The sequence below is a fragment of the Camellia sinensis genome, chromosome 6 (assembly GCF_055761805.1).
Source record: "Camellia sinensis isolate YWXY chromosome 6, ASM5576180v1, whole genome shotgun sequence".
Taxonomy (NCBI): Eukaryota; Viridiplantae; Streptophyta; class Magnoliopsida; order Ericales; family Theaceae; genus Camellia; species Camellia sinensis.
This window is the reverse complement of record NC_138966.1, coordinates 115,491,786-115,515,236: the sequence shown is the minus strand read 5'-3', so window position 1 is coordinate 115,515,236 and position 23,451 is coordinate 115,491,786. Positions and strand designations below refer to the sequence as shown.

Here is a 23,451-nt window from a genome sequence, read left to right as displayed (position 1 = left end):
ATAAGGGCTGCTGAGTGTGATCAGTTCTGCTGGAGGGGTGTGGGGGATGTTGGCGAATCGTTGGCATTTGTCACACTTGAGTACAAAGTCAGTTGCATCCTGGTGGAGCGTGGGCCAAAAGTAGCCTATACGAAGGATTTTATGGGCCAAGGACCGTCCTCCAGAATGGTTACCGCAAACCCCTTCATGAACTTCTCTCATTACATAGGTAGCTTGGTCAACATTTAGACATCTGAGGAACGGGCATGAGAATTCCCCTTTGTATAAGATGACATCGATAATGACATAGTTAGACGACCGAGCTCTGATCTTATTGGCCTCCTGTTTATTCTCTGGTAGGACGCCCTGTTCTAAGAACGGGATGATGTCTTAGGGCCCCATGGGATAGGCTCGTCTTGGAGTAGGTGAACCTCTTGTTGAGTTGGTGAAACTGCTGGGTGGGTCAGGTATTCAGTGCGGACACCGTCGTTGGGGTCAGATTGGTCTGCTGAAGTCAACTGGGCTATCTCATCTGCTTGGAAATTCTCAGACTTGGGGATATTCTTGATATGAAAACTATTAAAGAGAAGGGTGAGGAGAAGTGCCATGCACCTATATGACCGAGAATCGCTAGACACACAGAGATGGTCAACCCCAATGTCCCTGGCAAACCGAAGACCTGTTATTAGGGCCTCATATTCGGCCTCATTGTTACTTGCAGGAAACAGAAATCGGAGAGCAGGCTTGAAGGATTCGCCCCCGAGGGTGGTAAGGATTAAGCCAGCTCCACTACCTTCTTTGTGGGATGAACCATCAACGCTAAGAGCCCAACAATGGGGGTCTTCTGCTTTAGGAATGATGTTTGCTGATATCAAGGATATGTCGGAAGTGAAGTTGGTGAACTCTAAGATAAAATCTACAACAGCTTGGCCTCTTATGGCTGTTCGGGGTCGGTAGGAGATCTCGTATTGGCTTAGTTCAACGGACCATTGCATAAGCCTACCTAACGACTCTGGTTGTTGTATAACCTTTTTCAAAGGCTAGTCAATGAAGACCACGATGGAATGGGCTTGGAAATAGGGTCAAAGGTATCTAGAGGCGATGACCAGAGCTAGGGCCATCTTTTTTAACAAGGGGTAGTTATGTTCTGCCCCCCGAAGTGCACGGCTGATGTAGTAAACTGGGCGTTGAACTGAGACTTCTTCTCTGATGAGGGTAGCACTGACTGCAGTGTTAGAGACAGCTAAGTAGAGAAATAGAGCCTCTCCTGGCAATACCTGAGAGAGGAGAGGGGGGTTTTCCATGCACTGTTTCAATTGTTGGGAGGCCTCCTCAGATTCGGTGTTCCACTCAAAAGCCTATCGAAGAACTTTGAAGAATGGAAGACACTTGTCGGTCACTCGCAAAATGAAACGGTTGAGGGAAGCAACTTAGCCAGTAAGCCGTTGGACTTTTTTTACCGTTTGAGGGGATTGCATTTCGATTAAGGCCTTAATCTTCTCTGGATTGGCCTCAATACCTCTGTGGTTGACCATAAACCCTAAAAACTTACCGGACCCAACGTCGAAGGCACACTTCTCTGGGTTCAGCTTCATCTTATACTTGCACAAGGCCTGGAAGGTCTCCCGTAGGTTGGCTAGGTGATTGGAAGAGAGCTTTCTTTTGACTAGTATGTCGTCGACGTAGACTTCTATATTCTTACATATCTAGTATTTGAAAATGGCATTGACTAGGCATTGGTAAGTGGCCCCCGCATTCTTCAAACCGAATGGCATCACACGATAATGATAAGTTCCTCTGTTAATAATGAAAGAGGTGTGCTCCTGGTTAGCTGCATGCATTAAGATCCTATTATAGCTTGAGAAAGCATCCATGAAGCTGAGCATCTGGTGTCCTGCCATTGCGTCAACCAATAAATCGATCATGGGTAGTGGGTAGCTATCCTTAGGACAGGCTCGGTTGAGGTCGAAGTAGTAGGCGCAAAGTCTCCACTTGCCATTGTTTTTGCGGACCAAGACCACATTGGATAGCCATTTGGGATAGTCTACATTTCTAATGAATTGGGCCTTCAACAACTTGTCTACCTCAGCAGCAATGAGATTGTTGCGCTCTGGATGGAAAATGCATTGCCGTTGGCATAAGGGCCAAAATTGGGGCTTAATACTGAGGCAATGTGTCATGATCCAAACCCGCCCCTCTAGGTTTAGCGTCGTAACCGGCCAGGAGTCCTTGGATTACCAAAGGCCTCTAAACATAATAACTTATAATTGGGTCTGCGAAAGAAAATATAGAAACATACATAGTCTATTGAGCTGTGAAGAGATATATGGGACAAAAATTTTAAACCTTAATACACAAATACGTGACGTCATAATGCAAATATTCTTACGTCACATTCATTACAGATATAGCTAAAAAGAGACTTAGCCCAACATATAGATAACAGTAAACCTGTTCATAATCCAAAAAGAAAACAAGTCTTTTACGTTCAGAAAACATAACCACAAGACGTACGGAACCTTCTCGGGAGGCACAATGGCTGGCTAACAAAAACTCTCCAGGCGGTCATCATTGTGCCTGGTCACGCACCTGGTCACCTACATATATAAATAAATGATGAGCGAAGCCTAGTGAATAATAACAAAGTAAAGAGCTTAATGAATGATGTCCTATATCAGATTTCAAATCAGAATCAGATCTATAATCACATACTTTTCTAGAAGTCAAAAGTAAATATTTGTGGTACATCCATTTAACTATCATGACATATCAAATTTGCATAGTCGATACCGACGACCACATGGGTCCACACCTTGTGCACAAGTAGCCATGGTATTGTTACCACTAGGTGAGGGTCACGTGAATATAGGCCTTGGTATTGTTACCCTCGAGCAAGGGCCATGTGAATATAAGCCACAATATTGTTACCCCTGGGTGAGGGCCATGTGCATATTGGCCGCGATATTGTTACCCTAGGGTGTAGGCCACGTGAATATAAGAATACCACAAATATATTTCAGAAAGATGGACATTCATTCATGATTCACAAAATAGCATTTCAGAAAACAGATCATTTCATATCATCAAAAAATAATTGAAGTTAAACATAACTTTACAGAGTTATTACTCACAGATGGCTCCAAGCAAACAGACAGAGTAGACAGATCAGATAACTTGCAACGTGTGACCTACACAGATACAGAATGAATACGTACAGAATTACACACCCGGAATCATTAACATAGTTCTACTTCTATTTCTCATTATTCCATCTTATTTAGGGCTTAGGAATGCTTAGGATGCAATGAGGATGCCAAAATGTGATTCAGAACGCTTAGTCAAATTTACTAAAAACAAGGGTCTTGCTAGAATGTAACTTCCTTCGCTTGAGCAGACATGCAAAATGTGAGCGGTCACTTGAGCGCAGCTTCCCTCGCTCGAGCGGTCTGTAAATTCTGCAAAAGTACTAGTTGTGTTAAATTTCCGCTCCACGGTCGCTCAACCGTGTGACTGAAGTCTTCGCTCGAGTGTAACTTTTGTCGCTCGAGCGATCTGCAAAACACGTAAACTTTTGGGAGCACGCATTTTATGCTCGAGCTAACTATTGGTCGCTCGAGCGGAGGTGTAAAACACAGAGTGGTCACTCGAGCGCATGGTCTGTTGCTCGAGCGGAGAGGCAGAATCTGGAATTTCTAGATTGTTTTGCCAAGTGCAAAACTCAATTTCAAAACTGCAAATCATGGTCTTTTGGGCCAAAAACTTGAGGAAACTTATATAAACTTGGAAAGCATGGTGAATTAAAGATCATTCCTTGAAACCAAGGTCCAAAAGCATGTGAATTGCTCAAAACCAACTTAAAAGTTTCCAAAATATAACATGCATGCAAGGATATGCTCTTTAACCACCCATACCATGATTAATTGAAATGTTTAGTACAAAACCAAGTTGAATGATGAAATCATAGTCAAGGTAAGGTCATGCATGTGAAGGTTCTTTGTTAAACAACTTCAAAACTTCATGATAAGCACATGCATGCAATGATATGATCTAAATTCTTCATTCTAGCTCAATTCTCATGCAATCCACTTAATTCTCTTGAATCCATGGTTTAAGCATCAAAATTATACAATCCAAGGGTTGAATTTCCTACCTCAAGCTTGAATTCTCAAGTATGGAAGTGTAACCTTCGAAGTTCCTTCCAATTCCTCCAAGTCTCTGGCAATTACTTTACAATTGAGCTCAAGTTTCCTCCTCTCTCATACTCACACATTTTAGTCTTCAAAGATGGGGGATTGAGAGTGTAAAATGTATAAATGGTGTAGAGAGTGGCCTTATATAGACCCATTACATTGACTTAATTAATCTTGGCTTAAACTAAGAAAATGAGCATTCATTAATCCAATTATTTCGTTCCGTATCAAATTTCAATTAAACTTACCATAATATTCTAAAAATTCCAACAAACACATAATTCAAGTCAATTTCATGTTCGGATGCCGATAATGCCTTTAATTCACAAAACAAAACAAACTCAGAGACAGGTTTTCCTACCCAGAACAAATAGAAACCCATACAGTACATAACATATGTAATATACACAAAAATTGCACCTTAATGACTTGTTAAACATTCTTAATCATGGTTTATATGTTAATCATGGGTCGAGATTGTTACAGTCTTCCCCCCCTTAAAGAGTTTGGTCCTCTAAACTCGAATTACCTTCGGTCTGAAAGAATATCGGATCCAGAGGGAACAGTGCAGGGTATCTCTTTATCATATCTTCTTTCGTTTCCCAAGTTACAAAAGTCCTTCTGTGGTTTTTCTAATCAACCTTCACTAACGGTATTTTTTTGTTCCTCAATATCTTGATCTTGCTTTTTACCACCTGAATTGGCCTTTCTTCATACGTATGGTCATCTTTCAAAAGCACATGAGTTGGTTCAATGACATGTAACGGATCTCTCAAATAATCCCGAAGCATAGAGACATGAAAAACGTTGTGCATATGTTTCATGACCGACGGTAAGGCTATCCGATACATCACCGGGTTGATTTTCTCAAGAATTTCATATGGCCCAACATATCTTGGCGCCAACTTGCCTTTTACTCCAAATCGCGTTTGCCCTTTCAAAAGAGTCACTTTGACAAGCACATGATCCCCAACTTCATATTCTTGATCTATTCTTCGAACATCCGCGTAACTCTTTTGGCGGCTTTGTGTAGTTTTCAATCTCTGTTGAATTAATTTCACATTTTTAGTTGTTTCTTACACCAGTTCCAGTTCCAACAAAGGTCTGTCACCTACTTCAGTCCAACAGATCGGAGAGTGGCATTTTCTACCGTACAAAGCTTCATAAGGGGCCGTACCGATATTCGAATAGTAGCTATTGTTATATATGAATTCAGCCAATGGTAAGTGGGTTTCCTAATTGCCTTGGAAATCTAGGGCATACATTCTGAGCATATCTGCCAATGTCTGATTGGTTCGTTCAAATTGGCCATCTGTCTGTGGGTGGTAGGCACTACTAAATCACAGTTCAGTCCCCAAAGCCTGTTGTAAACTCTACCAAAATCTTGATGTAAACTTCGAGTCTCTGTCAGATACAATAGATACTGGCACACCGTGTAGCCTCACAATCTCATTCATGTAAATATTAGCCAGTTTGTCTGCATTATAAATAGTTTTAACAGGCAGGAAATGGACAACTTAGTTAAACGGTCAACAATAACCCAAATAGAGTCCATACCTCGAGAAGAGCGAGGCAGTTCGACAATGAAATCTATGGTAATATGCTCCCATTTCCATTCTGGTATGGAAAGCAGCTGAAGTAGTCCAGCGGGTCGTTGATGTTCGGCTTTAACTTGCTGGCAATGTAAACATCTAGCCACGAAGTCAGCAATGTTTTTTCTTCATTCTAGGCCACCAGAAGTTCTGTCTTAAATCATGATACATTTTTGTGTTCCCTAGATGCATAACAAATTTGGAATTATGGGCTTCAGTCATAACACATTTTCTTTAATCGCAACAATCTGGTAGATAAAGTCTATTCTGAAATTTCAGCACTTCATTTTTAATCACGAATCTCGACTTTGGTTTTGAGTCAATTCCATCCACAATCTTTTTCAAAAATGTATCTTGCAGTTGCTTGTCTCTTATCTCTTCAATAATTATAGGTTGGGCAGAAATAACGACTAGAATTCCACCCTGTTCACGCAAAACCACTTCTATTTCATTTCGTTCTAATTCACACAACAATTCTCTCTGACCAGTGAGCAAACATGATAGATTCCCAATGGATTTTCTACTCAATGCATCTGCAATGGTATTTTCCTTCCCTGGATGATATAGAATTTGCAAATCATAGTCCTTGATCAATTCCAACCATCTTCTCTGTCTCATATTCAGTTCTTTTTTGGTGAAGAAATATTTCAAACTTCTATGATCGGTATATACCTCGCAAGTAACACCATACAAATAGTGTCGCCAAATTTTTAAGGCAAACACCACAGCTGCTAGTTCAAGGTCATGTGTTGGATAGTTCTTTTTATGCAGTTGAAGTTGTCGAGAAGTATAACCAATCACCTTACCATTTTACATTAGTATACATCCTAAACCTTTGTAGGAAGCATCACTATAAATCTGGAATCCATCAGTTCTGTTATGCAAGGTCAGAATTGGTGCACTTACCAGTCTAGTTTTCAGGTCTTGAAAGACTGACTCCCATTGATCATTCCAATCGAATGGTACATTTTTTTGAGTCAATTGAGTGAGTGGCAAGGAAAACTTGGAGAAATCTTTCACAAATCTACGATAATAGCCTGCAAGTCCTAGAAAACTTCTCATTTCAGACATATTGGTTGGCCTTGGCCAGTCTACAATGGCTTTAATTTTCTGTGGGTCCACTAATGTACCATCCTTGTCAATCACATGTCCCAAAAATGCTATGCTATCAAACCAGAATTCACATTTGGATAGTTTTGCATACAACTTCTTTTCTCTCAATATCTGCAAAGCGGTTCTCAGGTGATGTTCATGTTCTTCCGTGCTTTTAGAGTAAATCAAGATATTATCAATAAATACAACAATAAATTCATCAAGGAGTTGTTTGAAAACCGATTCATTAGGTCCATAAACGCTGTCGGTGCATTCGTTACCCCAAATGGCATTACCAAAAACTTATAATGCCCATATCTAGTTCTGAAAGCGATTTTCTCAATGTCTTCTGCTTTAACTTTCAATTGATGATAGCCCGATCGAAGATCAATTTTAGAAAACACTTGGGCTCCCTAAAGTTGGTCAAATAGATCGTCTATTCAAGGCAATGGGTAATTGTTCTTCACGGTTACTTTGTTCAACTCATGGTAGTCAATGCATAGCCTTAAAGACCCATATTTCTTCTTAAAAAACAACACTGGAGCTCCCCAAGGTGAGGTGCTTAGACGGATGAATTTCTTGTCTAAGAGTTCTTAGAGTTTGACTTTCAACTCTTTCAGTTCAGAAGTTGACATTCTATAAGGGGTCTTAGAAATTGATTGTGTCCTGGGTTCTACATCAATAGTAAACTCAATTTCCCTATCAATTAAATCTCTGGGCAATTCAATTAGAAATACATCAGGAAATTCATTTACTACAGGGATGTTCTCTATAGTAGAATTACCAGAAGTTACAGTTAAAACACAACACAGATACCCTCTACATCCCTTCCTAAGCAATTTAACAGCTTTCATGGCAGAAATCAAGTATGGGGGAGGGACCACCCCATTCCCAGTAAACACAAACCCAGGTAACCCAGGTGGATGAAATATAACAGACTTATTCACACAGTCAATAGTTGCACAGTACTTCGTTAACCAATCCATACCCAATATGCAGTCAAAATGATCAATTTCCAAAGGCAATAAATCAACATACAACGTCACATCGCCAATCACAATATCACATGCCAGATACACACACACATACCATAAAACCCCAGATGGCATAGATACAGATAATAAATAATTCATGGATTCTAAAGGTCTAGTTAATTTTTGAGAAAAAGTATGCGATACAAATGAATGTGTAGAACCAGAATCAATCAACACATAGGCATTTTGAGCACAGATAAAGATTATACCGGACACCACTGACTTAGTATTCTGTACATTCTCAAGTACCAGTGCAAATACTCTCCCTTGCCTTAGCGTTTCATTTCCAGTGTTACCCCTAGCATTAGTTCTTGCATTTTACCTTACTACAGAAGCAGACCCAGCTGAACTTGCTGTAGAATGGTTAACATCATCGAATCTCAGCAGACAATCCCTAACCATGTGGCCAGTCTTGCCACACCTAAAACACGCACCTAATGCCTAGTAACATGCACCTTTATGCTTCCTTCTGCAATCGGGGCAGTTTGGAATAGAGCCACTATTCTAACTAGAGCTACTAGAGGATCCTGTATTCTACCTTTTTGGAAATGACCGACCCCTCTTGAAATTAAATCCGGATCTTTTACCCTTCCATTCAGTTGTTGGAGCTGGAGCTTGTTTCGTTGCTGCCAAAATGGCCTCTGCCATCAATGCTCTATCAAGTACTTTCACATACATAGGCAACTTAGGACGCCTACTCAATCAAACACATCCAAATCCAATACCCTTTCAAATTTTTGAGCCTTTTTGTAATCTGTGTCAACCATATGAGGAGCAAATCTAGCCAACTCAGTAAATTTAGCCTCATACTCGACTAAAGACATCTTGCCTTGCTTGAGTTCTTGAAATTTTGACACTTTCCAATCTTTGAAGCATTGGGAAAAGCATTTGTTGTAGAAGATTTCATTGAATTGAGCCCACGTCATGTTCCCATTGCTATTGCGGATTAACAACCACCATCTTCGAGCTTCATCTTTTAAAGTGTAGGTGGCCAAAAGGACTTTCTGAATCTCAGAACAAGGAAACACCTCAAATAGTTTCTCTATTTCCAGTAGCCATGTTTCTGCCTTTAAGGGTTCAATACCACCAAAGAAGGTTGGTGGTTTCATCTTCATGAATTTCTGAGTGAGGTTGATTAGGTCATTGTTATTCGGTTCAACTTGTACTGGCGAAGGCGGAGGAGGTAAAGGTTGTTGCCTCTATTGTTGTGTCATTGCTTCAGTTAGAGCTGTGAGCATTTTCTCCATTCGGCTCATGCAAGCCTCTAACAATTCAGCTATACTGTCCCTTCTTGTATTTTCCATTTGCTATAGGTAAATAGAGCACTGATGAACATAGGCAAATAGTTCATTTCACAATGTTTAGATCATTCATTCACGGTCCATTCATTTCTATTTCAAGCATTCATGGTCAGATCAAGTTTCCACATTTACAAAAATTAGTATACACACTCACACATGCAGATGAGATGCCCATAATGCTTACTAGGACACCCTATAGCTCATATGGACTCGTCTGTACGGTATAACATATGCTCTGATATCACCCTGTCACGACCCAAACCCGCCCCTATTGGTTTAGTGTTGTAACTGGCCAGTAATCCTTGAATTACCAAAGGTCTCCGAATAGAATAACTTATAATTGGGGGTTGCGGAAGCAAATATAGAAACATACATAGTCCATTGAGTTGTGGAAACATATTTGGGATAGAAATTTTAAACCTTAATACACAAATACGTGATGTCATCATGCAGATATTCTTACGTCACATTCATTACAGATATAGCTAAAAAGGGACTTAGCACAACATACAGATAACAATAACCTTGTTCATAATCCAAAAAGAAAACAAGTCTTTTACGTTCACAAAACATAACCACAAGATGTATGGAACCTCCTTGGGAGGCACAAAGGTTGGCTGACAAAAACTCTCCAGGTGGTCATCACTGAGCCTGGTCATGCACCTGGTCACCTACATATATAAATAAATGATGAGCGAAGCCCAGTGAATAATAATAAAGTAAAGAGTTTAATGAATGATGTCCCATATCAAATTTCAAATTAGAATCAGATTCATAATCACATACTTTTCCAAAAGTCATAAGCAAATATTTGTGGTACATCCATTTAACTATCATGGCATATCAAATTTGCATAGTTGGTACTGACGACCACATGGGTCACCTTGTGCACAAGTAGCCATGGTATTATTATCCCCAAGCGAGGGCCACGTGAATATAGGCCTCAATATTGTTACCCCGGAGTAAGGGCCACGTGAATATAAGCCACAGTATTGTTACCCTCGGGCGAGGGCCACGTGAAAATAAGGATGCCATAAATATATTTCAGAAAGATGGACATTCATTCAAGATTCACAACACAGCGTTTCAGAAAACAGATCATTTCATATCATCAGAAAATAATTGAAGTTAAACATAACTTTACAGAGTTATTACTCACAGATGGCTCCAAGCAAACAGACAGAGTAGACAGATCAGATAACTTGCGGCGCGTGACCTATACAGATACAGAACGAATACATACAGAATTACACACCCAGAATCATTAACTTGGTTCTTTCTTATTTTGGTGTGTTCTACTTCTATTCCTCATTATTCCATCTTATTTAGGGCTTAGGAATGCCTAGAATGCAATGAGGATGCCAAAATGTGATTCAGAACACTTAGTCAAATTTACTGAAAACAAGGGTCTCGCCCAAGCGCAACTTCCTTCTCTCGAGTAGACATGCAAAATGTGAGCGGTCACTCGAGCACAGCTTCCCTCGCTCAAGCGGTCTGTAAATTCTACAAAAGTACTAGTTGTGTGAAATTTTCGCTCGACGATCGCTCTAGCGTGTGACTGAGGTCTTCGCTCGAGCGCCACTTTTGTCGTTCGAGCGATCTGCAAAACATGTAAACTTTTGGGAACACGCATTTTATGCTCGAGCCAACTATTGGTCGCTGGAGTGGAGGTGTAAAACACAAAGTGGTCGCTCGAGCGCAGGTCTATTGCTCGAGTGGAGAGACAGAATCTGAAATTTCTAGATTGCTCTGCCAAGTGCAAAACTCAATTTCAAAGCTGCAAATCACAGTCAAAATATGACATGCATGCAAGGATATGCTCTTCAACCACCCATACCATGATTAATTGAAATGTTTAGTACAAAACCAAGTTGAATGATGAAATCATAACCAAGGTAAGGTCATGTAGGCAAAGGTTCTTGCTTAAAGAACTTCAAAACTTAATGATATGCACATGCATGCAATAATATGATCTATATTCTTCATTCTAGTTCAATTCTCATGTAATCCACTCAATTCTCTTGAATCCATGGTTTAAGCATCAAAATTATACAATCCAAGGGTTGAACTTCCTACCTCAATCTTGAATTCTCAAGCATATAAGTGTAACCTTCGAAGTTCCTTCCAAGTCTCTAGCAATTACTCAACAATTACGCTCAAGTTTCCTCTTCTCTCACACGCACACGTTTTAGTCTTCAAAGATGAGGGGTTGAGTGTAATAACCCTCACCACTGATTACTGATTAAGCTACTAATTACTGCTATACTGAGACTGATCATGATAAGTAATCGAACCGACTGAAAAAACTGAACTGATTGATTGAATGTGCTAGTTTAAATGCATATCTATCTGTTGACTGTTAAACTATCTGTTCATGTTTTATGCTTTAAACTGCAAATTGAAGGCCTTATCGGCGGCCGAATCTGAAATTGATTGTTGATATGTGTTAATTAGAAATTATATGATTTTATGGCATATTTAATTGGAATGTGACTTGGTATGATTTAATTAGATTAAATAAGGAGAAATTACAATATTTGGCTTAATTACCAACATGCCATCCTAGTGGACCACTGCACCAAACATATTGAGACTTGATACACTTAGACACACATTTGCTCAGCCATTTTTTCCTTGCTATAACCGACTAGAGAGAGGGGGAGAGGAGAAAACCTTGATTTTATCTCATATTTGCTTGGTGAACTTGAAGAAATTGTAGGAGATTGCTAGAATAGAACTTCCATACCTTAAATTGAAGACTTAGGTAAGGAATTCAACCTCTTAATTGTGTCTTTAAGTTGGTTCTTGCATGGCTCATGTCATATTGAAGAGCTAAGTCATGAATTGGTTCTAGCATGTTGAATTGTAGCTCAAATCATGCATGCATGTTGCCCTTCTTGAGTTAAGTTATTGTTCATGAGATTGCTTCATGCATGTTCATCTTTTGATCATAGTTCATGATTTTACCATGTTTTGGAAGGAATTGGCTCATTAGAACATGTAATTGAAGCTTTGAATTGGTTTAAACTCATGCATGTCATGTTTGAGTTATGTTCATGAAAATTGGATTGAAATTGGATTTAATTGAACTACCTTTGGGCTTTGATTTCTCAAATTGATCTTTGAAACATGTTATATTATGAGTTTTGAAGTGTTTTCCAGAAAATTAGCCCAAAAGGATCGAATTTGGTACGTTGAAACTTGGTTTTGAGCTTGAGGTTCGAATATGGAATTTCCAGAATTTGGACTTCCGCTCGAGCGGGGTTACTGGTGCTCGAGCGGGAAAATCGTGCTCCCAGCACTTTGCAATGTTTTACAGTCCGCTCGAGCATGATATTGGATGCTCGAGCGAGGACTTGTGTCATACGCTTGAGCGGGTGTCGAGCGCCCAATCGAGTGTGATTTTCACACATCCAGTACTTTTGCATGTATGCTCGAGCGGGGTAAGTGGCGCTCGAGTGGGAACTCTGTTTTCTGAAAATGTTTTTAAAGTACATCTTTGCATCCTCATTCCATTCTAGGCATTCTTAGGCCTAGTTTAAGGCATCTTAATGAGGATATTGATGTAGAACCACACCGAGTCAAAATAGGGATTAAGTTATTATTTTCCCAACTGTGTAGCTTAGTGTGTGTTCACTCTGTAACTGTGTAGGATTGGCTTTCGGAGACGCGCTCTAGCTTATCTGTAGCCCAGAACTCTGTGAGTAACAATGTTGTAAAGATATGTTCGAAAATGAATATTTTCTGAATGATCAACTGAACTGTTTTCTGAACTGTTTACTGTTAATTGAATGAATGTTTGTCCTCTATTCTGAACTATATTGTGGCATCCTTAGTAATATACTATTATTGAACTGTTACTGCTACTGTTACTGCTACTGTTACAGAGATCTCTATCGGTTCCCATGTCTGGAACCATTACTGATGGCCATCATTGACTGTTCGGTCTTTCGAGACCTACTGTTTACTGTACTGTTCTGCTAATGGATGTACCACATATGACTGTTATGACTGAATGACTGATGCACTGAATCAATTGACTGTTTTCAAAAAGGAAAGGACATTCATTCTTAACCTCTTTACGCATTATGTTATTCACTGGGCTTTAGCTCACTGCTCATATATATATGTAGGCGTACAAGCACCAGACCGGAGCTAGGAGCGTGGGTTAGACTTTCTTTTGTCAAAGCCAACCACTGTGCCTCACTGCGAGGTTCCGAGCCTGTCAATCCAGGGCTTTTGGGGTGTTTTAGTGTTTCCCCCTTTTTGTTTATATTCTGTATAGACTGAATGTTACTGTACTGTACTGTCTTAATAGGGATCAAGTCCCTGATCTGGATAATTGTAAATACTGTGCATACTGTTTTGGTACTGACTGTATATATGTATGAAAAGCCTTTTTGCATACAGACTGTCACAACTCATTGGATATTGTCTATTTATTGTTTTGGCTTCCGCCATGCCCCTGTACTCTGTATTATTGTTCAAATGTTAAGCAGGCCTTCGGTAATCACGGATTACTGGCCGGTTATGGTGCTAAACCCATAGGGGCGGGTTTGGGTCGTGACAGAGTGGTATCAGAGCGATACTTAAATCACGAATTATACCGCACACACGTGTCCAAATGAGCTATAAGATGTCCTAGAAATGTGATTAGGGCATTACATGAGCATGATAAGTGTATGTGGCTAAGACATGAATATAACTGTTAATGTGCTAATCTGACTAAGTATTCAACTGCCTATGTTTATAATTGTTATAACTGCCTATAGTGAGATAGACAACGCAAGAAATGTTGATGAAACTGAATCCTCTGAGGCAAGAATGGCGAGGTTGGAGAGAATGGTGGAATTACTAACTCAAAGACTAGAGCAACAACAGAATTGACCGCCCTTACCTCCTCCAGTACAACCAGAGCCACCTGTTAATGATGATATCATAGCTCTGACACAGAAATTTAGTAAGATGAAGCCGCCATCCTTTCAGGGAGGCCTTGAACCCTTAAAGGCTGAAGCTTGGGTTCGTGAAACAGAAAAATTATTTGAAGTGTTTCCGTGCTCTGAAGCACATAAAGTGTTGCTAGCTACCTTCACCTTACAAGAAGAAGCTAGAAGGTGGTGGATGCTAGTCCATGACACCAATACTGCTATGGATTGGGCTCAGTTTAAGGGAGCCTTCTTCGAGAAATACTTTCCACAGTGTGTCAGGGACAGAAAAGTGACTGAATTTGAACAACTAAAACAGGGTACCATGTTGGTAGCCAAGTACGAAACAAAGTTCACCGAACTTGCTAGATATGCACCACACATGGTGGACACCGACTACAAGAAGGCCAGGAAGTTTGAAGGTGGCCTCAATGTAGAAATACTCGATAGGATCAATGTACTGAAATTACTAAAATATGTAGATGTTCTTGACCGAGCCATCATGGCTGAAGCAAATATTGAAGCTTTGAAACAGACTGAAACACCCGCAACTGAGTGGCGCGGGAAGAAACGGGGTTTTAAATTCAAAAAAGGCAGAAACAACCCACTGAACAAAAAGCAAAACTCAGGGTCAACCACCAGCTCTAGTCAGGGGAGTGTTCCACACCGCCCTGTTCTGAATGTGGTAAGAAACACAAAGGGGTTTGTTATAAATTATCTGGTGCTTGTTACAGATGTGGCAAGGTGGGCCACATGGTAAAAGATTGCCCCTCTGCTCTACAGGTCAATAGTAAAGCTGCAGCCAGCGGCGCAGCATCAACTGCTCCACTGAAACCCAACCCTAAAGCGACTGGGAAAGAGCCTATGAGGCAAGGCCGAGTGTTCGCGCTCGTACCGGGAGACGTACAAAATACCGAGACCGTCGTGTCTGGTATCCTCTCTATTTGTACCCAAAATGCTTATGGACTGATTGATTCGGGGTCTACACATTCATATGTATCGCATGCTTTTTCGCGAAAGTTGAATAGACCATTAGAGCCCATGAACTACTTGTTAGCTGTATCTTAACCTGTTGGGGGATCTGTGACTTGTGCTTATATGTACCCTGCATGTGAAATTATTGTTGGGGACATGCATCTGTATATTGATTTACTGCCATTGAATATTGACCATTTTGACGTAATATTGGGGATGGACTAGTTAACGAAATATCATGCTACCATAGACTGTGTAATGAAACAAGTAGTTTTTCGTCCACCTGGTTTGCCTAAATTTGTGTTTAATGGAGTAGGAGTAGTACCTCCCCCATATCTGATTTCATTTATGAAAGCTTGTAAACTGATTAGAAAAGGGTGTAAAGGGTACCTATGTTCTGTATTGACTGTACCTACTGATGATAATACTGATGTGAACAATATTCCTATAGTCAGAGAATTCCCAGATGTTTTTCCAGATGATCTACTAGGGGATTTGATTGACAGGGAGATAGAGTTCACCGTTGATGTGATTCCGGGTACACAGCCAGTATCTAAAGCTCCTTACCGAATGGCTCCAACTGAACTGAAAGAATTGAAAGTGCAACTGCAAGAACTGTTAGATAAGAAGTTCATCAGGCCCAGTACTTCACCGTGGGGCACACCTGTCTTGTTTGTGAAAAAGAAAGACGGCTCACTGAGACTTTGTATTGACTACCGTGAACTGAACAAGGTAATTGTGAAAAATAATATCCATTGTCGCATATTGATGACTTATTTGATCAGTTACAGGGTGCTCAAGTGTTCTCTAAGATTGATCTCAGATCCGGATATCATCAGCTGAAAGTTAAACCAGAAGACATTAACAAAACTGCTTTTCGAACGAGGTATGGACATTACGAATTCCTAGTTATACCTTTCGGAGTTACCAATGCACCTGCTGCATTTATGGACCTTATGAACAGAATTTTCAAACCATACCTTGATGACTTTATTGCTATATTTATAGACGACATTCTGCTTTATTCTAAAAGTAGAGAAGAACATGAACATCATCCGAGACTTGCCCTACAGACCCTAAGAGAACAGAAACTGTATGCTAAACTGTCTAAATGTGAATTTTGGCATGATCATGTTATGTTTTTGGGACATGTTATTAGTAAGGATGGAATTTCAGTTGATCCACAGAAAGTTGAGGCAGTAGTAAATTGGCCTAGACCAACAAATGTTACAGAAGTCCGAAGCTTTTTGGGATTAGCCAGGTATTACAGAAGGTTTGTCAAAGACTTCTCCAAAATTGCCTTACCATTGACTCAACTGACACAAAAAGGGATATCGTTTGACTGGACTGACCAAAGGGAATCGGCATTCCAAGAGTTGAAAACTCGACTTGTGATTGCACCGGTTCTTACCCTATCTTCAGGTACGGATGGTTTTACCATTTTTAGTGATGCTTCTTATAAGGGTTTGGGATGTGTTTTAATGCAGAATGGGAGAGTTATTGCCTATGCTTTCCGACAACTGAGACCGTATGAAAAGAATTAGCCGACCCATGATTAAGAACTTGCTGCAGTAGCGTTTGCACTGAAAATCTAGCGTCACTACCTTTATGGGGCGACATGTGAGGTGTATACAGACCACAAGAGTTTAAAATACTTCTTCACACAGAAAAAACTGAATATGAGGCAGCGGAGATGGTTAGAACTGAAAAAAGATTATGACCTACAGATTTTGTATCATCCCGGGAAAGCTAACACCGTTGCCGATGCACTGAGTCAGAAATCGATTGGAAACTTAGCCTGTTTACTCACCGGACAGAAAGAGTTACTTTGTGACCTTGAAAAATCTGAAATTGAGATTGTTTTGCGAGAACAAGGTGGAATAATAGCTGCTATTTCTGCTCAACCGGCACTGATTGAAGAAATTAAAGAAAAACAGCAACAGGATGACTTCTTGAAGAAGATCATCGAAGAACGAGAATCCAAACCGAGGCCAGATATCAAATTTGAGAACAATGTGTTGAAATTCCAGGGCAGATTATGTGTACCGAATGATTCTGAACTGAAAAGAAGAGTTCTGCATAAGGGCCACAATTCAAAATTGTCTATCCATCCAGGGAATACGAAAATGTACCAAGACTTGAAATTGAATTTCTGGTGGCCGGGAATGAAGAAAGAAATTGCTGATTTTGTATCAAAATGTCTTCATTGCCAACAAGTTAAAGCTGAACATCAACGACCCACAGGCTTACTGCAACCCTTACCGATACCGGAGTGGAAATGGGAACATATTACCATGGATTTTATCGTTGGTTTACCTCGCTCCAGTAAAGGTATGGATTCAATTTGGGTTATTGTTGATAGGTTGACTAAATCTGCTCATTTCTTACCTGTCAAAATAATTTATAATGTGGACAAATTGGCTATACTCTATATTGATGAAATTGTGAGATTGCATTAAGTGCCTGTGTCCATTATTTCTGATAGGGACTCGAAGTTTACATCGAGATTTTGGCAAAGCTTACAGACAACATTGGGTACTGAACTGAGATTGAGTAGTGCATACCATCCTCAGACAGATGGTCAGTCAGAAAGAACCATCCAGACTCTGGAGGATTTACTGCGGATGTGTGTTCTTGATTTCCAGGAAAATTGGGAAAGTCATCTACCGTTAACTGAATTTGCCTACAACAACAGCTTCCATTCAAGTATTGGTATGGCGTCTTTCGAGGCATTGTATGGCAGAAAATGTAGATCTCCGATTTGCTGGGCAAAAGTTGGAAATGGGCCGTTGCTTGGGCCCGAGATTGTCTATGAAACTACAGAAAAAGTGAAACTGATACAACAGAGACTGAAAACCGCACAGAGTCGACAGAAAAGTTATGCAGATGTCAGAAGGCGAGACAGAGAGTATGAAGTAGGTGATCACGTTTTTGTGAAAGTGACACCAATGAAAGGCCAGACTCGTTTTGGAGTCAAAGGCAAGTTAGCGCCGAGATATGTCGGACCGTATGAGATTATTGAGAAAATCAATCCGGTGGCGTATCAAGTAGTGCTTCCTCCTGAAATTGAGCATATGCATAACGTGTTCCATATTTCAATGTTGAGGGAATACCTTCGGGATCCTTTCCATGTGATTGAGCCTACTCGTGTAATGCTGAGTGATGACTACACTTATGAAGAAAACGGCCCATTCAGATTGTGAACAGACGGATCAAGAAGTTGAGAAACAAAGAGATCCCATAAGTGAAAGTTGACTGGCAAAACCATGGTGGCGTGTATGCCACTTGGGAAAGGGAAGATGACATGGCCAAGAGATATCCTAACTTGTATCCACTGAATCCGATTTTCTTCCAGAACGAAGGTAATTCGAGTTTGGAGGACCAAATTCTTTTTAAGGTGGGAAGACTATAATAACCCTCACCACTGATTACTGATTAAGCTACTAATTACTGCTAAACTGAGACTGATCATGATAAGTAATCGAACCGACTGAAAAAACTGAACTGATTGATTGAATGTGCTAGTTTAAATACATATCTATCTGTTGACTGTTAAAATATCTGTTCATGTTTTATGCTTTAAACTGCAAATTGAAGGCCTTATCGGTGGCCGAATCTAGAATTGATTGTTGATATGTGTTAATTAGAAATTATATGATTTTATGGCATATTTAATTGGAATGTGACTTGGTATGATTTAATTAGATTAAATAAGGATAAATTACAATAGTTGGCTTAATTGCCAACATGCCATCCTAGTGGACCACTACACCAAACATTTTGAGACTTGATACACTTAGACACACATTTGCTCAGCCATTTTTTCCTTGCTATAGCCGACTAGAGAGAGGGGGAGAGGAGAAAACCTTGATTTCATCTCATATTTGCTTGGTGAACTTGAAGAAATTGTAGGAGATTGCTAGAATAGAACTTCCATACCTTAAATTGAAGACTTAGGTAAGGAATTCAACCTCTTAATTGTGTCTTTAAGTTGGTTCTTGCATGGCTCATGTCATATTGAAGAGCTAAGTCATGAATTGGTTCTAGCATGTTGAATTGTAGCTCAAATCATGCATGCATGTTGCCCTTCTTGAGTTTTGAAGTTATTGTTCATGAGATTGCTTCATGCATGTTCATCTTTTGATCATAGTTCATGATTTTACCATGTTTTGGAAGGAATTGGCTCATTAGAACATGTAATTGAAGCTTTGAATTGGTTTAAACTCATGCATGACATGTTTGAGTTATGTTCATGAAAATTGGTTTGAAATTGGATTTAATTGAACTACCTTTGGGCTTTGATTTCTCAAATTGATCTTTGAAACATGTTATATTATGAGTTTTGAAGTGTTTTCCAGAAAATTAGCCCAAAAGGATCGAATTTGGTACGTTGAAACTTGGTTTTGAGCTTGAGGTTCGAATATGGAATTTCCAGAATTAGGACTTCCGCTCGAGCGGGGTTACTGGTGCTCGAGCGGGAAAATCGTGCTCCCAGCACTTTGCACTGTTTTACAGTCCGCTCGAGCGTGGTATTGGACGCTCAAGCGAGGACTTGTGTCATACGCTCGAGCGGGTGTCGAGCGCCCAATCGAGCGTGATTTTCACACATCCAGTACTTTTGCATGTCCGCTCGAGCGGGGTAAGTGACGCTCGAGCGGAAACTCTATTTTCTGAAAATATTTTTAAAGTGCATCTTTGCATCCTCATTCCATTCTAGGCATTCTTAGGCCTAGTTTAAGGCATCTTAATGAGGATATTGATGTAGAACCACACCGAGTCAAAATAGGGATTAAGTTATTATTTTCCTAACTGTGTAGCTTAGTGTGTGTTCACTCTGTAACTGTGTAGGATTGGTTTTCGGAGACGCGCTCTAGCTTATCTATAGCCCAGAACTCTGTGAGTAACAATGTTGTAAAGATATGTTCGAAAATGAATATTTTCTGGATGATCAACTGAACTGTTTTCTGAACTGTTTACTGTTAACTGAATGAATGTTTGTCCTCTATTCTGAACTGTATTGTGGCATCCTTAGTAATATACTGTTGTTGAACTGTTACTGCTACTGTTACAGAGATCTCTGTCGGTTCCCATGTCTGGAACCATTACTGATGGCCATCATTGACTGTTCGGTCTTTTGAGATCTACTGTTTACTGTACTGTTCTGCTAATGGATGTACCATATATGACTGTTATGACTAAATGACTGATACACTGAATCAATTGACTGTTTTCAAAACTGAAAGGACATTCATTCTTAACCTCTTTACGCATTTTGTTATTCACTGGGCTTTAGGTCACTGCTCATATATATATGTAGGTGTACAGGCACCAGACCGGAGCTAGGAGCGTGGGTTAGACTCCCTTTTGTCAAAGCCAACCACTGTGCTTCACTGCGAGGTTCCGAGCCAGTCAATCCAGGGCTTTTGGGGTGTTTTAGTGTTTCCCCCTTTTTGTTTATATTCTGTATAGACTGAATGTTACTATACTGTACTGTCTTAATAGGGATCAAGTCCCTGATCTGGATAATTGTAAATACTGTGCGTACTGTTTTGGTACCGACTGTATATATGTATGAAAAGTCTTTTTGCATACAGACTGTCACAGCTCATTGGACATTGTCTATTTACTGTTTTGGCTTCCGCCATGCCCCTGTACTCTGTATTATTGTTCAAATGTTAAGCAGGCCTTCGGTAATCACGGATTATTGGCCGGTTACGGTGCTAAACCCATAGGGGCAGGTTTGGGTCGTGACATTGAGAGTGCAAAATGTATAAATGGTGTAGAGAGTGGCCTTATATAGGCCCATTACACTGACTTAATTAATCTCGGCTTAAACTAAGTAAATAAGCATTAATTAATCCAATTATTTCATTCTGAATCAAATTTCAATTAAACTTACCACAATATTCTAAAAATTCCAACGAACACGTAATTCAAGTCAATTTCATGTTTGGATGCCGATAAGGCCTTCAATTCACAGAACAAAATAAAATCAGAGATAGATATTCCTATCCATAATAGATATAAACTCATATAGTACATAACACATGTAATAAACACAAAAATTACACCTTTATGACTTGTTAAACATTCTTAATCGTGGTTTATATATTAATCATGGGTTGGGGTTGTTACACAATGAATAATGAGAGAAGGGTCAATACCTGGCATATTGGAGTGAGTCCAAGAAAAAACATTGTTATGCTCGACTAAAAGGGTTGTAAGGTCGGCTTTGGCTAGGGAGGGCAGCTGGCTATCAATTTTGGCCATGTTTATCGGGTCAGTGGAGTCAATGGGTACTTTAACTAGTTCTTCTACGAGTTCCCTTCTAATTAACTCCTCCTCAGCTCTGACATCAAGGCCTTCTATGATCATGGTCTCCCTCATTCTAACCTCCTTTAATGAGACAACATAGCATTCTCTGGCCATCGGCTGTTCGCCCCTCACCGTTCCGACCCTCTGATCGGTTCAAAATTTCATGGCCAAATGGTACGTGGAGGTTTGTAGACGCGCCCCGAGGGCCTCAATGCTACTACAGTTTAGACTCAAATTGTTACGGTTCTGAATCTAATCCCGCAAAGTGCAATGCGAGACCGATAAATCACCAAAGAGTCCAAATCCGGCAAATCGTTTTGGAAAACTGATTTTTAAGAAAGAAGTGCCAAACATGGGCTGGTTTGCCAGATACAGAGTCGCCACCTAAATATTTTTATTTTGGGGGAATTTAGGAAACCCTGACTCGTACCTAAGGCCATGTGTCCGTCATCACCAAAGTTACCTTGGCTCGGGAACTTGGGTACGATTGGGGAAGGTCATCTATGAGCACCCCCGCTCGCTCGATCAAAGATCGGCCTGTACTAAGCATGATATCTTATTTTTGAAAACACATGTGTTCTTATTCCGGTTAATTAGCTAGAATTACTATGTGATGCGCATAGCAAAACAAGTATAGACTAGATCGCCTAATTTGGAACAAAGCATCGCATATTCGTTTGTTTGGAAAATGGTTTGAAGTTTGCTACTCGTAAGTAGGTTAAATCGAGGATTTCAATGAATTGTTCCAATTCAAGCAATCCAACCTTCACTCATAGGTGTAGACACCCCATTTTTGACCGACCTTAAGACTCAGACGTCACCGATTGAGCGCTTGGTGATATTGCATAATGTGCTTGTTCAGAAGTTTCGGAGTTGCGGCCGTGAGCCCTGCCTCCGGACTCCCGAACCCTTTTCTGTGCCTTGTCTCGGTTTGCGAACCAGACTCGATTTTCTCTGTTTCTTTCCCTGAGGGGAGGGAGAGGTCCCGTAGACCATCTCTCAATGTCCGTAGGCTACATTTGGTGGCCGTAGGCCATTTTTCCCATTTCGGAGTCCGGTTCCCGGTTTTCGGGACCGCTGGCCGTGTGCCTCGGTTCGGGATCGCCTAACCGTCTCCGTTTGCTCCGGTTTTTGGCATACTTCCTATTTTCTCCCTTTTGAGGGACACTAGGGTCTGAGAAACCCACTTCGAGGCCGAATGCCACTTTCGGTGCTTAACAGCCCATTTTCGGGACCCCGAACTACGTGTTTTGGTCCCCGAGCATTCGTTTTGCAACGGTTTTCGTTCATTTTTGGTAGGTACCTCTGTTTTATCACTGGAGAGGTCACTGAAGGGTGGGAGGCCAGCAATTGTTGCAGCAACCAGTTATCTCTCCTCCGGAGCCTCCCGGCGCCCGTTTTTCCAACTTCCGGGCTAATGTTGAACACCTTGGAGTTAGTATTGCCAACTTTCAACAACATATCTGTGATCTGCACACATGAGAGACCACTAAAAATTGGTGGCCGGCCATTAAGGTTGCCTGACCCTTTTGACCCCTTTCTTCCGGGCTAATGTTGAACACCCTAGGGTTAGTGTTGCCAACTTTCAACCACATATCTGTGATCTACACACATGAGAGGCCCCTAAAAGTTCATGGCCGGCCAGTAATTCAACTTGACCCTTTTGACCCCCTCTTTCCGAGCCAATGTTGAACCCCTTTGACCCACTTTCTTGGAATTTTAACCACATGGTTGTGTTGTACACACATAGGAGTACCTCCCCAGTATCTGGCCGGCCAGAAAATCTCATTGAACCTTTTGACCCCTAGCCGGCCGGCTAGGTGGTGTGGCCGGCCGGCCACCTCCAGCAAAAGTGATAGGCCGGCCGTGTCCCTTGCACTGTGCACTTTACAGCTGTGGGGCAATATCCCCCAGATATTTTCTATATCCGGGGGATATTTTGTGGGGGAGTTTTACTCTCCTTTTCCCCCACCTTTACACCCCTTCTTTGGCCTATTTAGCAAGCAAACCTTGTTCTTTGTTGGGGTTAGAAAATTTACTCTTCAAGC

At 40.7% G+C, this 23,451-nt stretch overlaps 3 protein-coding genes across 3 annotated transcripts; all 3 read right to left on the bottom strand.

The window, feature by feature from the left end:
- Nucleotides 1-350: 350 nt before the first annotated feature.
- Nucleotides 351-1,574, bottom strand: LOC145793518 (uncharacterized). Its single transcript, XM_082876362.1, has 3 exons — nt 1,440-1,574; nt 1,161-1,337; nt 351-1,019 (listed from the first exon to the last, which is right to left on the bottom strand). The coding sequence occupies exons 1-3, from the start codon at nt 1,572-1,574 to the stop codon at nt 351-353; spliced, it is 981 nt and encodes a 326-aa protein (XP_082732488.1).
- A 5,872-nt stretch (nt 1,575-7,446) lies between these two features.
- LOC145793516 (uncharacterized) lies at nt 7,447-7,962 on the bottom strand. Its single transcript, XM_082876361.1, has one exon. The coding sequence runs from the start codon at nt 7,960-7,962 to the stop codon at nt 7,447-7,449; it is 516 nt and encodes a 171-aa protein (XP_082732487.1).
- Nucleotides 7,963-8,585: 623 nt separating this feature from the next.
- On the bottom strand, nt 8,586-9,002 carry LOC145793515 (uncharacterized). The gene has a single exon (XM_082876360.1). The coding sequence runs from the start codon at nt 9,000-9,002 to the stop codon at nt 8,586-8,588; it is 417 nt and encodes a 138-aa protein (XP_082732486.1).
- Nucleotides 9,003-23,451: the final 14,449 nt, after the last annotated feature.